General features: G+C 36.9%; 1 protein-coding gene across 2 annotated transcripts in view; it reads left to right on the forward strand.

Moving 5' to 3' along the window:
- Positions 1-8,350: 8,350 nt before the first annotated feature.
- The window catches only part of KLHL4 (kelch like family member 4), a 107,526-nt gene continuing 98,366 nt past the window's right edge, over positions 8,351-17,510 (forward strand). For both annotated transcript variants that reach the window (XM_047765600.1, XM_047765599.1), the window contains exon 1: positions 8,351-8,910. In XM_047765600.1, the coding sequence (XP_047621556.1) occupies positions 8,489-8,910 (422 nt within the window). In that variant the 5' untranslated portion in view covers positions 8,351-8,488. The remainder of the gene's footprint in view (positions 8,911-17,510) is intronic.

Genomic DNA, 17,510 nt, shown 5'->3' on the forward strand with positions numbered 1-17,510 from the left:
CTACCATAAATAAATAAATTTTCAATATCACAAATATCTTTAGATGTAGCAATAACCTATTTTGATATTTAGTAAAACACTGTTCTTTATTTCTAACTTTTTAAATGGTTAATTTTTATTGAATAGATAAAAGTTATTAATTCTTATTTATTGTTTACCTTCAGTATGAAGAAAAGAAATGAAAATATGGTTTGATAAGACAAATGAAAATCATAAATTTTCATATTACAACTATTTAGATTCATTTCCAAGACCAGATCAAATGGAAGAGGATGGAAATAATCCAAAATATTATACTATGGAGGAAAAAATATCTAAATTACCCCAAAATTCTTACTGTCATAATGGAATCCATTAAAAGAACTAATTATACATGTAAGTAATAAGAATAAAGTCATTTTTACTATTTTATTTATTTATTTATTGGCCACTCCTGTGGAATGTAGAAGTTCCTGAGCCAGGGATCTGAACCATGCCACAGCAGCACCCTGGGCCTCTGCAGTGACAACTTTGGATCCTAAAACCTGCTGTGCCACAAAGGAACTCCACATTTTTACTATTTTAAACCAAAGCCTGTTTCCTTATTTCAGAATGGAAACTTGAAAAGAGGAAAGTAGCATACAATGGCTGAACAGTGTTTTTGTTTTTTTGGTTTTTTGCATGTGGGTGTATGCATGTGTGTGTATATGTGAATTTGATGTGCTATTTTCAACAGAGCCTCTTATTTTGGAGGCTATTTTTGGCCTTTTTAGAAGCCTCACTCTGGATGCCTCACATATATTAAAGAAATAACATATGATGTAACAGAAATAGGCAAAAGGTGAATCTGAATTATCTATAATAGTTTGTATTAGTATGTCCACAGTTACAGATAAAAAGTCAAAATCTATGTTCTACAAGGTTTTACATTATATTTATTGTCCAAACACATTATAAAATGAGAAAAGGGCTGCTGGAAGAAACTTGAAAGAGAATTTAGAAATTTCAACAAAACAAAAAAAACCCTCAAATTTCTAGATACAGAAACTGCATAATATTTCAAAATACAAATTCTGCAATGCAGTCTTCATGTGATGAGTACATGTTTTTTGTAAAAACACAGAGAAAAAAATGATAGACATACACATACACATAACAAGAACCAAATCATTTCCTGTAAACAAAAAAACTTCATAGCAGTAAATTCTATGTCAAATGGTCAATAATACAATTTTTCTTTTCCCATCACCATACAAGTACACAGATAAGCACACAGACCTTGGCAGAGTCATACAGGTATATTTATATACTGATAAGTACACATATATGCACACATAAACACACACACTGAATTCAGATAGAAATTTAAGGAAATAAATTTAAGAAGGTAAACTTTAATCTCTACTAAATTCTAACTCAGTTATGTGAACATACAAGTCAGAGCTACAAAATCACAGTAATCTGTTTAGCAACACACTTTGGCTTTAAGATATTTGTTCAAAAAATACTTACACACATATGCATAAGTATTATGTACATTCTCATAGTCATCACATAGAGAAGAATTACAAGACTGAAACATAGGAATTGCTGATGGTAGGTATCAAGTAAAAAGGAAAGAGTAATGAAAACTAAGGCACAGAGGGTAAGGAGAGACAGCATATTAAGAAAGATAAGGGGGAGAAAGTTTCCAAAAAGATGGAATGGTCAATAATGAAAAAGATAAGCTCTTGTCAGCAAGAACAATGCAATTATATTTGCATCCTAAAAGCCTAGCATATAGTAAGCATTCAATAAGTTTTTGTTGGATGAATAAATGAATGAATGAAGGCATAATTTTTTTTAAAAAGTCAAGGAAATAAGTAATGAGAAGAAATAGTTGTATTCAACTAGGGACATATCATTGGATATTTTTTTGCCACCATTCCGTGGGTAGCATAAAAAGGAAACAGGGACTACAGGAGTAGGTGGCATACTCAGCAATCCAAGAAGTAGATAATGTAAGTCTTCCCACTGCATAAATGCCCTTCCACAGGGTTTAATAAGGCATTAAGTCAATGTTTGGTGGGATCCTCAATGCCTATAGCCCTATACTCTATGTTCTCTGATTGCCCTCGTTCAATCTCAACCTAGCTTTATCCCTAGACTTCATCTCTCAACCTCTTCCAACTTGAGTATTCCTCTCAACTTTTTATTTCTCTGTCGCTTTTTTTGTTGAATGAGTAAATGAGAGTGAATCAGTGTGCTCATGATCACAGTACTATCTGGTGACAGGACCCAGTTTTTTCTCTGTTCAGCACTCTGCTACCCACTGTAGGGAATTGAGAAGAAACACAAACTATCTTTCTCTCTTTTACCCTATTACCTATCTGGGTCCAAATCAGTTCTAGTTATGTGCCTGGAAAATTGTCATGTATATTTTTCTATAGATGTTCATATACTTCTATTTATAGGTGACTTAATTACTGTTGATTTGTTAACTCAGCAGTGAATGATTTTAGCTTCCAATAAAAATATTAAAAAGAGAAAATATTTGTACACATCTTGATGTATATCTTCAGACAGTAAATTGAGGCTCAAAATGAATAAAGAATGTTTAAAGTATATGAGTCATTATGTTGAACAAAGGTGATACAAGGATTGTGGCCAAAGCACAAGCTTACTTTTACCTCCCACTGTTCTTTAAAAATTATTTAATGAAGATAATTGTCCTCATCTTCCAGTTCCCACTGATTACTTTATATTTTATTTTATTTTATTACATTTCATTTTATTTTATTTTATTTTGCTTTTTATGGCCCAAGCATATGGAAGCTCCCAGACTAGGGGTAGAATTGGAGCTACAGCGGCCAGCATACACCACAGCCACAGCAACACAGGATCTGAGCCACATCTGTGAACTACAGCACAGTTCATGGGTGCTGGATCCCTAATCCAATGAATAAAGCCAGGAATAGAACCTACATCCTCATGAATCCTACTCGGGTTCATTAACCTCTGAGCTACGAAGGGAACTCTCCCAACTGATTACTTTAAAACACTGTTACTTGGAGTTCCCATCGTGATGCAGTGGAAACGAATCTGACTAGGAACCATGAGGTTGCGGGTACGATCCCTGACCTTGCTCATTGGGATAAGTATCTGGCATTGCTGTGAGCTGTGGTGTAGGTTGCAGATGCGGCTCAGATCCTGTGTGGCTGTGGCTGTGGCGCAGGCTGGCAGCTGTAGCTTCAATTGGACCCCTAGCCTGGGAATCTCCATATGTGGTGGGTGTGGCCCTAAAAATCAAAACAAAACAAAACAAAAAAACAGTTACTTAAATTGTGATCTATTAGCCACTTGCAAAAGGAATCACCTCGAGTGGTTGCTAAAAAGGCAGATTTCTGTACCTTACCTCAAAACTACTTAATAAGAATCTGCAGTTTTAGTAAGTAACACATGTAAAGTCTTGGTGCACTAAAGTTTGAGAACGATTGCATTAAAGTGAATAGTTTCAATATAGAGCTAGGGACAACAGGCAGAAGATTTGTAGAAAGCTGCTGGAGAACACCCCTAATTACCTTACCTATAAAATGGAAAAAAAAGGGATTAAAATCAAGTCGTGATCTTTCAAAATTGAGTTAGCCTTCAGCAAATGTTAGCCTTCAGTAAAATGTCTTCAAACATTTTTTGCTCTACATAACCCCTATAAAAAGTTTGAAAAATATTGTACAGCCTGATACATTATAATGCTCACATACAAACTATCATATCATAAATTTAAATAGTTGCAAAGGGTATAATTTTCAGCATATTTGTAAATATTAGCATTTCAAAATAAATTCACCCTTTCAAATATATCCAATGAATCTAAATACTGTGGTAATTTAACACCTCTATTATTCATTTAATAATGCATGGGGAAACTTCTTTAGTAGAAGAAATTTTAAATAGTTCATTTTCCTTGAACTGATATTTTCATTCCACTTTGCTAAAATAAATATTTCCTAACACATTTTTACTAAACAAGGATTTTATTGATTACCTTATCACAGTCCCTGCAACAAAAATACATACATAAATCAAATTTTATTTTTAAAATTTCCTTTGACTTCAAGTGCAATTTTTTCATTTGAATGAACAATTAAAAAAATAACATAGCTGCATTTTATATTTGTAAAAAATATTAAATATTAAAATTTCAATGGGAATATGTTGTTAGTAGAAATAATTGAGTCTTTATGCTCAGTTCAAGTATCAACAATGGTTATTACTTTTTGCTAGAATGAGACAGGTGTCAGCAAAATTAATTTATATTTGTTTATTTGTGTTTTATAGATGTGAGCACTGAAAAAATTTAGTTTACCTAAATGAGTGGCTGTAAATTGAGGGAGTTTTATTATAGCAATATCATTGAATTACTTGATCTTTTTCAGTGTCAGGAAACTGACAGGGGCTATGAGTCAATATCAATGTTTGTTAACTTCCTTCAACATTTTGTAGTGATTTTGTGTGCAGTGACTTAGGACAGGATTGGTTGAAAGCCTTGGTTTAGCATCCAAGCTTTCCAAATCAGATGTTTCTTTTCTTTTCACCATAATGATGCCTATTGTGGTTTGTCCCAAGTGAATAATTCCACATCAGGACCTTGATAGGTTGTTGATGTGCAACTTTTAACAGACAGAAATCTATGACTATGATTATTTTTCTTTAAGTTGTATAACAATATAATTATGGGAAAGAAATAAAACTAAGTATTCCCAAGTACATATGAATAATGTTAACTGCTGAAGTGTCCTAGTAGCTGACTAATTTAACTTGCTGGCCAGAATTTTACTCAGAATGCAACATCGGAGTTCCCGTCGTGGCGCAGTGGTTAACGAATCCGACTAGGAACCATGGGGTTGCAGGTTCGGTCCCTGCCCTTGCTCAGTGGGTTAACGATCCGGCGTTGCCCTGAGCTGTGGTGTAGGTCGCAGACGCGGCTTGGATCCTGCGTTGCTGTGGCTCTGGCATAGGCCGGTGGCTACAGCTCCGATTCAACCCCTAGCCTGGGAACCTCCATATGCCGCGGGAGCGGCCCAAGAAATAGCAACAACAACAAAAGACAAAAGACAAAAAGACCAAAAAAAAAGAATGCAACATCAAGAGAGAATATGGCTGCTGAGTTGCTCGGATATTTAAAATGGTTTTCAGGCTTGTTCCTCCACCTGTATAATCATTAAGTATTTAGAAGGGTATTGTAGCCCATAACCATTATTATGATTTCATTTTAAAATTTCAGCACTTATTGAGACATTAAATTCTGTGATAATAAAATCATTTAGAATTTGTCATTCATTAATTCTACACATACTATATAGTTACTAGATACCAAGGAGATACTAAGGCAATGGGTAGGTAATAATCAATAAAATGTGTTTACTGTCTTCACAGACATCTTTATTTTTGTTTGAATATGTTTAAATCTTACTTTTATAATCAGAAATGTAAAAGGAAACCTCCTGCTTTGTAAAATATTATTCTTTTTTATTATTTTCTAGAAGATCTATATACTTTCTTAGTCATTCTATAATTCTATGTTTAAGATCTACGAAAATGGCCATAATCTACATACTTTAAAAGAGCACATTCTTGTAGGCTCATACAGAGTAATGTACTCTCAGTGTTTAGATTTTGAGAGGTATTAGTTACTATTCATCCTATTATAAAAGATACATAGGGACATACACAATTATATCTGAACCATTAACAAGCTCAGGGAATGTATTAGAAAAATAAGGTTGTAGATTCCTAATATCCAAGAAGGTTATTATTTAGACCCCCTTAGACGGCCAATTTAGTGATTCTTCTTGTGCCTACCACATATTATTTGTAATTATATTATAATATTTTATTCATTCTGCTTGATATTTTTAGTTTGCTCACTCCATGCCCAATATTGTGTTTTAGGCACAGTGGGGAATACAAAAATCTAAGATACATATCTTGACTCTAGGTATTTACTTGGAATGTTATCTATCCAGATAAAAGAAAGGCAAGTCATATTTAGTTGCCAGTACTCATTGTGTCTGGGGTTCATCAGAAGAACTATTTGAGATTCTCTTCAATTATTTATATGCTAAGTACCAGCAACAGACAATGCACTCACCAAGGAGAGATGATAATAAATGCTAACATGGAGGCTTAAGAAGCCTATTGGAAAATAGGGTAGAAAGTTGAAGAAAGGAGTAACCTGTTTATAACTGGTATAAAAAGCAACTATATATCCATCAGTGTGCTTATTAATTTTTTTGTATTAGAAAAGTATAGCTAGCTAGCTAGATGAGTAGATAGATAGATACTGATTTATTATAAGGAAATGATTCACATATTATGGAGGCTGATAAGTCCCAAGATCTGTAGTCTGGAAGCTGGAGATCCAAGAGAGCCGATTGTATATTTCCAGTTCAAAGGCCAGCAACTTGAGATCCAGAAAGAGTCAATATTTAAATTTGAGTCTGAAGTCAGGAAAAAAATGATGTCTCATCTTAATGCAGTCAGGCAGGAGGAATTCCCTCTTGTTCGGAATACGTCAGTCTTCTGATTATTCGGGCCTCAACTAGTTATAAGAGGCCCACCATCGTTAGAGAGGACAGTCTACTTAGTCCATTGACTTAAAGGTTAAGCTCGGAGTTCCCGTCGTGGCGCAGAGGTTAATGAATCTGACTAGGAACCGTGAGGTTGTGGGTTTGATCCCTGGCCTTTCTCAGTGGATTAAGGATCTGGCATTGCGTGAGCTGTGGTGTGGGTCGCAGATGTGGCTCGGATCCCGCTTTGCTGTGGCTCTGGTGTAGGCCAGTGGCTACAGCTCCGATTAGACCCCTAGCCTGGGAACCTCCATATGCCGAGGGAGTGGCTCAAGAAGAGGCAAAAAGACAAAAAAAAATAAAATAATAAAAAATTTAAAAAAATAAAGGTTAAGCTCATCCAAAAACATCCTCACAGAAACACCCAAAATAATTGACCAAATATCTGGGTATCCTGTAGCCCATTCTAGTTGACACATAAACTTACCATTACACCTATCAAAAAAGAAGACAAAGGAGGAGGTATAGTTAGGTTTATAGAAAACTGCAGGTGAAATACCCCCAAAAACTTAGAAAAAGATATTCATTCCATTCTCCAAGTTTTTTTAAATCCATTGCAAGTAGAAACAGAAATTTGTGCAGCCTCTCCATTATGTATGAAGAAACTGATGCAAAAAAGTAAAGTGACTTGTCCAAGATGATACAGCTCATTAACCATAAAGCCAGAGCTAAAATAAAAATCTTATAATTTCAGTATTATTTCAAAGGATACATTGGTACAGTTCCCCCCTTATCAACTATATGCATGATATAGAAGCTTTTAAGTTCAAAGTAAATTTCAAAATGCCATTAGTGAAGGCATTACTTATACATTACTGTCACAGAAACATTTACCTCTGTACAAAGTAGTGATTCTGATTCAGATCTCAAAGTACTTTGTGCACAGTTATTACTGAGTTATGTGACAATTTGGAGTTACTTCAAAACATGCCTTTTGCATCCTCTCATATGGACTTTTGAACAAAGAAAACAGACCTTTAACACTGCCTGTGAAACTAAAGAGCATGATAAGGAAGTGTTTATTCAGGCAAGGAGCCAGAATGGACTATTAGTTTTCAAGCTTTGGTTCCTGAGAGAAGACATTTCTTCTAACCTAACCAGCTTAGAAAAACACTACTCTCTTGCTTGAGGTATAGACTTAAAATACCATTGATACATTCCCTAGTGGGGTGTGTATTTTTAGTCATGAGTAACCATCACTTTGTTATGTTTCTGAATTTGTTCAGATTTTCAAGCAAATATTTCTATAAAGACACTAATATTTTCATGTACTTTGTAAAAATAACTACAAACGTGCACGAGGGGGCTGATGACAAGATGCTTTCTCTTAATTAACTACCTTCAAATTTTCCATAAGAACCTCAAAATAGATCATAATGAATTCTCTGTTACAAATTCTCCTAGGACAAAGTGGCACATTTTTAGAGGTGAGCTGCCAGGAAACAAAATCTGACAGGGGGTTGGGTGAGTAGAATCTAGAAGGAAGGGAGTTTAAACACTTTGCTTTTGCTCACTTTAAAGCTGAAGCTACTGTACTTCAGTAAGGAAGGAGCTGGGTTAGATATTTGTGAGTCCAGGCGGGAGGGCCGGAGTGTGCAAATCTAGCAGCTGGAGTGTGTTGTGGTAGCTGCTTTCCTGTGCTAAGCTGATTTACTTGTTTAAGGTCTGACCTCATCATCCTGTCAGTATGGGTTCCCACCTACACTGTTTGTGGCAGCCTTCTGCTTCAGCTGAAGCCAGAAGTATTCACAGTGTACCACAGACAGCAGGGGAGGGGGGAGGAAGAAAGACTGCTCTCTGCACTTGTGCTTTTGTTAGTCCACAGAAGAGGCAGAGAAACAAGAGATAACAAAGGCTGTTTCCTCTCTGTGAGAGAAGGCTTTTGTCTTTCCTCCTGCAAGATGTCAGTGTCTGGCAAGAAAGAGTTTGATGTGAAACAGATCCTAAGGCTGCGCTGGAGGTGGTTTAGTCATCCTTCTCAAGGTTCGCCCAACACTGGAAACTGCCTTCAGCAGGAAGGATATGAGCATAGAGGGACCCCGGTTCAGGGCAGGTTGAAGAGCCACCCTCGGGACAGGAATGGACTAAAGAAAAGCAACAGTCCTGTCCACCACAGCATACTGGCACCAGTGCCAGGACCGGCCCCTGCCCATCAAAGAGCCCTTCAGAATTGGCACCCACAAAACCTAATAGAACATCTTCAAGCAAATGAAGATACTCCTAAAGCAGTTCCAGAGGAGAATTTGTTCAAAAAATCTTGTGAGAAACACTCACAAGATTTGGAGATGATGGCTGATGATAATACAGAAGATTCTACAGCAAGGTAGGAGTTTTCAATCACATAACAAGTCATAAGCCCAGGTTAACTTATCCTCTAAAACTCTCATTTAGTGTTTAATTAAAAGTATTATAATAATCTCTGAATTTGTATGCAGACAATCCGGATCTCCAAGTAGCTCCCCCCCCTTTAAGTCTATAAAGGAAAATAGTAATAATACATACATTTTGATAATTAATGGAAATATCTTTTAGAGCTGTGAGTTTGCTTTTCCTATTCCACTCTGATTCCACTAAGAATTCTGTTTCAGTTCTAAGAGATGTTTATTATAATTGCTGATTTTCTGTAAATATTCTCTGTGGCTTGAATGTTCAAATAGTTGTGATTTTTTTTACAAGTGTGATGAATCAAATAGAACGCTTTTCTGACTTTGTCAGTTAGGCCCTCTCTGACAAAGTAAAAGTTCTGACTACTCAGTACATCCTTATCTGTTCCTTTGTACACAGTTGCTATATTGATGCTTGATAAATGTTATCCTTATGTGAGAATATGGAACAGTTCCCTTTGGCATTTGAGATTTATTTCAAGTTGTGTTACTTTGATAGCTAGTTTGCAATCATAAAAATATTTTGCGTAAAGCAGGTAATGAAAAGCTGCTTATAGCAGTGAGATCTTAAAGTAGGAAATGGAATATGTCGGCAATTTCAGGACATTAAAACAGAATAAGAAGTGATTAATAAAATTTAGTTTAAGTATATTTCATGAAATATTTGTCTTTATTTTTGAGTCCACTGGTATAATTTGAGTGGAAGAAAACAGTGTTCCCTTCTCTAATATTGTCTAATGTAATTTAGCCTGTAAATCTTTACTATTTTTTTTTCTTTTTTCGTTATCAGATTTTATTTCTCCAACATGCTGTAGACACAATTAATGATCTTGGCAATGTAATTAAAATGTAAAAGAGCTATAACAAAAGAAGTATTTTTGAAATGTCTTCAATTTTATGGCAGTTCAACATGAAGCTCTGCTAATTTATTTAGAAATCTGGGTATTTGATATACTATGTCTCTACATAAGTATAGAGGAGAAGGACTAGCAAATTTGTTTCTAGATATGTTTTTCCAATATATCTACCTGAAAGTTCCTCACTTCCATAAATTCAAAACATAACATCAATAGAAAAAGCAGGATGACAACATGGCAAAAGACAAAGCAACTATGCAAAATGATGCCTTTATAAGAACTAAGTCTCTGCTGAAATGCAAACATGAAACAATTTTTTGCAATGACTTTAAGTACAATAATAGATTGTGATGCAGATGTCTTAAGAAATAAAATGTGTATATATGAATTTTCCTAAGTATTTTTGTGATTACTCCAGAAAATGCTGTATAACTATTGGGATTGCAGGTTGTATTTAGTAAAATACTTGGACTTTCAAAGTAATATATAATCCATACTTTTAGATTCAGTAGGTTTTCAAATTATCTCCCCTCATCATGAAAAACAGTTTTTAAAACTGCTGAATTTGGAGGTTAATATTAAGTGCATTTGACTCTGTTGTATGTATAGAAATTTTAATTATCCACTGTGATTTCTTGACAAAATTCTTTGAGGATCCCTAAATTGATTTTCCAGCATGAGAATATATTAACAATAAATTAGTTGCTAAATGAAAACGCCAGACAAAATGTCAAATGTTAAGTGTCATCAAATAACATTTTAAAAATATATTTCACTTTTTATTTTATTCTTGATTATATGCATATCCTTTAAAAATGTTCTGTTAAATATCCTATAATTATGGTGGAAAGTTAATATTTTCTTAAAACAAATACATGAAGTGGTTTTATATATGTGTCAATGATATTTTAAGCAGAAGAGAAGGGGTAAATTAAGGACCTTATTAATTGAAATATAATGTTTATTACTCTATCATTACCCATTGTGAATAGTCTCATCTTGGTTAAGGAGAATTTGAGAAGGAACTTTCTTATGCCCCACTTTTCTTTTTTTATCTTTTTTTTCAAGTTTTATTGAAGTATGGGTGATTTACAAGGTTATGATAATTTCTGCAATACAACAAAGTGATTCAGTTCCACATGTACACAAATCCATTCTCTTTCAGAGGCATCTCTTTCAGATAATCTTTTCCCACAGAGATTATCACAGAATATTGGGTGAAGTTCTCTGTGCTATACAGCAGGTCCCCGTTGCCTCTCATTTTCAACAAAATTGAGAAGCAGGAGGAAAAGATCCTGCAAAGTTGCAGCAACCTGCCACCCCCTTAATAGAACTCTTGTGGTTAAAAAACAAACAAAAATAGCAGTCAATGTGGAGACTCATCATACTAGTACAAGATGGGCTCTGACACTTGGGGCAAAGTAAGGGTTTTTAAGCCATCCTCTTTTCTACAAATATTACAGGGAACTAGTAGAGAATGGACTAAGTTACTAGCATGTAATATAGTTGAGTAAACTACAGTTATTCATGGAAGAGATGATAAAGTCAAAGTAATAAAGTTATATCAATATATTGGTTAGGGGATTCAAAAATCTAAGTACATTCCTATGTAATTGAATTATAAGTATGTACTTCATTTGGAAGCAGCTCTATATCATGATCCCACCCTGTGAGTATGCACATATCACTAGGCCTGTCATCAGAGGTCTGGGCCCAATTATCATTTTCTTTTTGTTCTGGTTATCTACTAACTCTGCATCTTTGCTTTCCCATATATAACAACCTTGCTCAATGTCCTTTCTTTTATTTCGTGCCTAGAATTCCAAAATCAAAATATTTCGTTATTATAATTATGCTTTTATATGACAAAATATTAGCTATACAATTATATATATATATATTATATATAATATATATTATGTATTTAAACTGGTTATAAAGAAATGATTGCATAAGTACCCAGATGTATATCAAGGTGTTAAATTGCATTTGCTAAGACAAAAGCAGTTATCTCCACATTGTGCATGAGATCATTCAGTGCTGATGACCTGTGCATGGGCCCAGAACAATATGCCCCAGTGCAAAGTTGGAGATTCACAGGGCTGTTTAGTTTTAAGGAATTGGCAAGAATGAGGATTATACCCTCATCCTACCTGTTGGGGCTTTTAGTTTTGTGTAACTTACTGATTGTATGATACGTGATTTTCTATATCTTTGCCAGTGATACCCTGTTAGACAAAACTCCAAATTCCCTCTCCACTTGAGCCCTTTCCAATTGTCAAGTGAGTTTGCCTAGAAAAAAAAATAAAATTTAGAATTCATTAATAATTCATTCCACAAATATTGAGCACCATTGTGAACTAGGCACACTTCTAGGCACTGGAGATAAAGCAAAACCAAAACAGAGATCCTCTTTTCATGGAGTATACATAAAAATAAACCAAAATATAGTACTTAAGTGGTTGTAAGTAATATGAAGAAAAAATAATTAGGAAAAAAACTAGAGGAATGAGTGAAGAAATAATCCTTCAGATAGGGAAGTCCTTTCTGATGAGGTAACATATGAGCAGAGATCTTGTGGGCAGCTATGAGAATGTCTGACTCAAGAATTCAAAGCAGGTGAGAGGTTACTGCTGCTGTGCCACAGGGGAACCTCTAATCTCCATCTATCTTTTTCTATTGAAATCAATGCTACATGTCTCCAAACAATCCATTGATTAATGTCCAAAACATCCTTAACTGGTGAACTCAAAAATATTCCTTGACCTGTTATTTTTTCATGGTGACTTTAAGATCACAGGCATATTCCATGGCCACAGAGGTGACTTTCCAGCCATCCTGTAACCATGGTGCCATTTTGTCCTCTGGGGATCTGGCTATTCAGTCAGTAGATCAATGCCTCATGTACAGAGGCCCCTGTGCCCTTTGTGAAAATGATATATTTGCTTTCTTAACAAAACAGTTCAGATAAGGCCAAGTATATTGTTTTGTCTTCATCCTCAACACAAATCTATCTGTGACAGGGTATACACTTGGGAAATATTTATGCATAAGAGAAATCTTAAACCTTAAACATTGAAGCTTATTGTAATATCCTTTCTCATGAAGTAGGAAGTAAGGTATGTGGGTATTTATAGGGAAAACTTTCCAAGGAAGACAGAACAGCAATTTCAAGAGCCTTGAGATGGGAGTATGCTTGATATGTTCAAACACAAGGAGGCTAGTGCAGCTGGAGTAGAGTTTTTAAAGGGGAGAGTGGCAGCAGATGGTTTGGGGAAGGTAATACAACATTAAAAATAATAAGTACCCCAAAAAACCTTACAGTATACATACACACACACACACAAATAATAATAAGTACATTTTGTAGACATTTGCTATGTGCCAGGCATTAAATACTTTATGTATATTTTCTCATGTTCCCAAGGAAAATCTTTGAATGTAAAAATAGTGTTCACATCTACAAATGATATTTCTTTGAGTATAATTTTGTTGGATATATGTTGTTGTTGTTTCCTATCTTCTTACAAGGCACAAAAAATATGGCTTTCTAAAGTTCAGAGTTAGGCCTGCTTTACTTAATTTTACACTGAATTATTCAGTAGAAACTATCACTTCAAAGGAAAGAATAAGGAACAAACTATAATTTTATTGTTTTTAAGGTTAAATCCCTTTGTGGGTTGTAATGTACTGTACAAAATTAAATGAGTTATTCAATTGCTTTATTAAATTTAGAGCATTTTAACATATATTTTAAACTTAGTGCAATGATTCACAGCATTTTTAGAGATGGGACTTCTACCAGTGGATTTAAAGCCTTGCTACTCACAACCACTTTCTTGAGAGTGAAGTACCAGGTCTTTATGACTAATTCTTAACGGTGTGGAGTTACATATATATTTAAGTTAACATTAATTAAAATATATTTACTATTTCAGAAATTTGGGACTCCTTTCTATGTAGGGATCTGGTGATATGTTTGGGCCATATTTCTTTAAAAACTATGATTTAGCACATATAGTTGTTATTTCTGGTATTTGAAAGACAAGCATTATTTCCTTTTGCATCTGGAAATATAAAGAACTTAAAGTATATGGTATGATTTAATATGTGACCTCAAGAGCAGCATATTAATTACATTGACCTTTACATATTGTTTATATGTTCAGTCAGTACTTTAAATTTTATTTTTTAAATTTGTATATCTCCTTTCTGACTTTTGTAAGACATCAACTTCTTAACACTTATATTTTTTATTTCTTTCCTATGACCTATAAGTGAAAATAGTTCCAATATCATAGATATATATGCCACATGCACACCTACACTTTCGTATACGTGTGTGTGTGTGTGTGTGTGTGTGTGTGTGTATCAGTGTGAAATTCTTATATTTGAAGAAGATGAAAAACTGAAATCAAGGTGGAGGACTAGGGAACACTGTATCCTTAATAAAGAAACACAAGTCAATATTCTGTAAGATGAACCTGGAACATCCTGAGCCATAAAGTAAGTCCTCAAAAAAAAAAAAAATGATGATGGTGTGTCAGAGGGACACAGAAACCAACTTAAAAAAAGCTCCCAATGGCCAAAACTCAAACAATTTTAGCAAACAAAAAGTATTATAAATTTAAGTAAAAAATAAACATTCATGGAATTTCCATTGTGACTTAGCAAGTTAAGGACCTGACATAGTCTCCTTGAGAATGCGAGTTCAATCCCTGGCCTTTCTCAGTGTGTTAAGGATCTAGCATTACTGCAAGCTGCATGTAGGTCACAGATGTGGCTCAGATCTGGTGTTGCCACAGCTGTGGTGTAGGCCTCAGCTGCCACTCCAATTCAACCCCTAGCCTAGGAACTTGCATATGCCACAGGTACGACTGTAAAAAGGGAAAAAATTTATAAGTCTGTATGATATAAATAATTAAATACATAAATAAGAGAGAAAAACCAAATCTCTTGTGCAGAAGAATTCCAAATAATGTACATACATACTCTGTCCTCAAGGAGGTAGAGCTAAATACTGTGCCATAATTGTGGGCTTCTTTTCAAAGAGTATGGAAGAGTATGGAAGCATGGTGGGGGAAGAGCACATTTACAGTGGAGAAACCTGAAGAATACTATCTCAGGCAGGTAATCAAGATTAACATTAAAACTGCTCAGTTATGTGACAGTATATACACTTGGTATGATGTGATGAAAATGGCACTCCTGTTCTCTACCTCCATAAAACCCATCATGCCCATCTAAATCCAATCCTGAGAAACACACCAGACAAATCCAAATAAGAGGAGATTTTTAAAAATTCCTGGTCTTGACTCCTTGAACTGTCAATGTTATCAAAAACAACATCTGAGAAATTGTCACAACCAAAGAGGAGCCTAAGAAGACATGATGAATAAATGTGACATCGAACAGAAAAAGGACCTTAAATAAAAGCTGAGGAAATCTGAATATAGAATTGACTTTAGTTGATAGTGATGTATCAAAATTGGTTAATTGAAGAGAGAGGACAAGATGGCAGAGGAGTAGGGGGACACGCTCGCCCTCTCCCACAAACACAACAAAAAAAGCACATCTACACAATAAATGACTCACACAGAACAGCAACCAATCGCTGGCAGAGGAACCTAAACTCCAATAATGGCAAGAAGTTCGTGATATTACTGGGCAGAATGGGAGAAAGGAGGAGAGTGAGAGAAGGTGAATCCAAGCGGGACAGGCGCTCCCGAAAGGGAACTGCAGAGGAGAAAGGGATCCCGCACCCTGGAAAGTCACCTACACGGGGGAAAGATCAAACGAACCGGAGGAATCTCCAGATGCAGAGAAGAGTATAGCAGTAAGGTGGAGTACTGAAAAGCCGATCAAGAACCAAATGAACCATCTGAACTATGGGCACAGTCACCAAAAATTGAGATGCCTGGGTGGGGGCTGGGCACTGAGTCCTCGGCTCCAGAGGTTAGTCCCTGAGAAAGGGCGGGGGGATGCCGGGTGGGGGCTGGGCAGCGAGACCTCGGCTCCAGAGATTAGACCCCGGGGAAAGGGCTGGGGGGGCTGGGCAGAGCGGAAACTGCTTGGGAGGTCTAGAAACCATTTGACGGGGCAGAGACTGCCTGGGAGACTAGAAAACAAAGCTGTCGCAGAGGAAGGGAGCAATACTCTAGGGGCTGGGAAGTGGAAAGCCACATAAGAGGGAACCTGGGAGAAGAGCCTGGTCTGCGCCCATGCTGGGGAGGGGAGAGAAGAAGGGGTGGGTCCCCATAGAATACCACCCACGCCACAGCAAGCTTACAGGCCCGCTAGCTAGCGGAAAGCTGTGCTTCCCAGTGCATCCCCTCCCCCAACCCCCACCACCCCCTATGCTCTCCCGGAACCTGGGGCTGCCTGCCATCCAGGAGGGCTGGCCTCAACAATTGCCTGAAGCCTACCATCGCAGGGGCTGTCCCTGCACAGGCCTGCTTGCCCTTTGGAGGGACTACACTTCCGCAGAGCAGCACCAAACACCACCAGCCCCCGAGAAAAGGCCTGCAGCCCAGAAAAGCTAGAACAAGCCTAGCCAGGCCATGAATAGATCTGCCTAATTCCTGGACGGTTTTTCTGAGTCGGGCTGCCCTGGGGAGGAGCCTCTTGGGTTTCCAACGGCCCTGCTACCCACCCAAGCCCCCAGGGGGTGCCCCACTCCCGCAGAATAGCTTCTCAGCACCACCAGCCCCCTGGAGGACCCCCTGCAGCCCAGAAAAGCTGCAACAAGTTTTGCCAGACTGTGAAAAGATCCGCATACATTCGCAGGCCGTCCTTCTGAGTTGGGCTGCCCTAGGGAAGAGCCTCTTAGGTTCTCAGTGACCCAGATAGCTGCTCCAGCCCTCAGGGCGTGCTGCACTCCTGAGGAACAGCTGCCCAACACTGCCAACCCCCTGCAAGAACCCCACAGCCTAAAAACACCAGAGCAAGCTCTGCCTGACCAAGTGAAATCTGCTACCATCGTGGTGTGGACCTCCCAGTCCTGTCTGCCCTCAGGAAGTCCTCCTTTGCTTCAAAGAAACCCTGTTAGCCCCATCAACACTCCAGAAAAGCCACACTGCCTCAAAAAAGACTGACCAACAACACCAGCCCTCAGGAAACATTCCACAGCAGTGACAAGGCAAACACTGCCCAGTCACGGAGACTACAACTCCCCCAGGAAAAAGAAAACAACAGGGAAGATGAAGAAGCTGAGAAACCACCCCCAGTCAAACCAACAGGAGAACTCACCCAAAACAGTCAACAATGAAACAGATCTCTGCAGTCTGACAGACCTGGAGTTCAAAAGAGAAATAGTGAAAATACTGAAGGAATTAAGAGAAGATAGGAACAGTAATGCAGATACCCTCAGAAAGGAACTAGAAAATATAAGGAGGAGGCAAGAAAAACTAGAACACTCATTTGCAGAGATGCAAGCTGAACTAAGGGCAGTAAAAACCAGAATGAATAAGGCAGAAGAACGAATCAGTGATATGGAAGATAGAATAATGGAAATCACTCAATCCAGTCAACAGACAGAAAACCGAATCAAAAAGCTGGAAAGCAATATAAGAGACCTATGGGATAATATAAAGTGGGCCAAGCTAAGCATAATAGGAATTCCACAAGGAGCAGAAAAAGATAAGGGGATGGGAAATATATTTGAAGAAATTATCACTGGAAAC

This window comes from Phacochoerus africanus, chromosome X, assembly GCF_016906955.1.
Source record: "Phacochoerus africanus isolate WHEZ1 chromosome X, ROS_Pafr_v1, whole genome shotgun sequence".
Classification (NCBI taxonomy): Eukaryota; Metazoa; Chordata; class Mammalia; order Artiodactyla; family Suidae; genus Phacochoerus; species Phacochoerus africanus.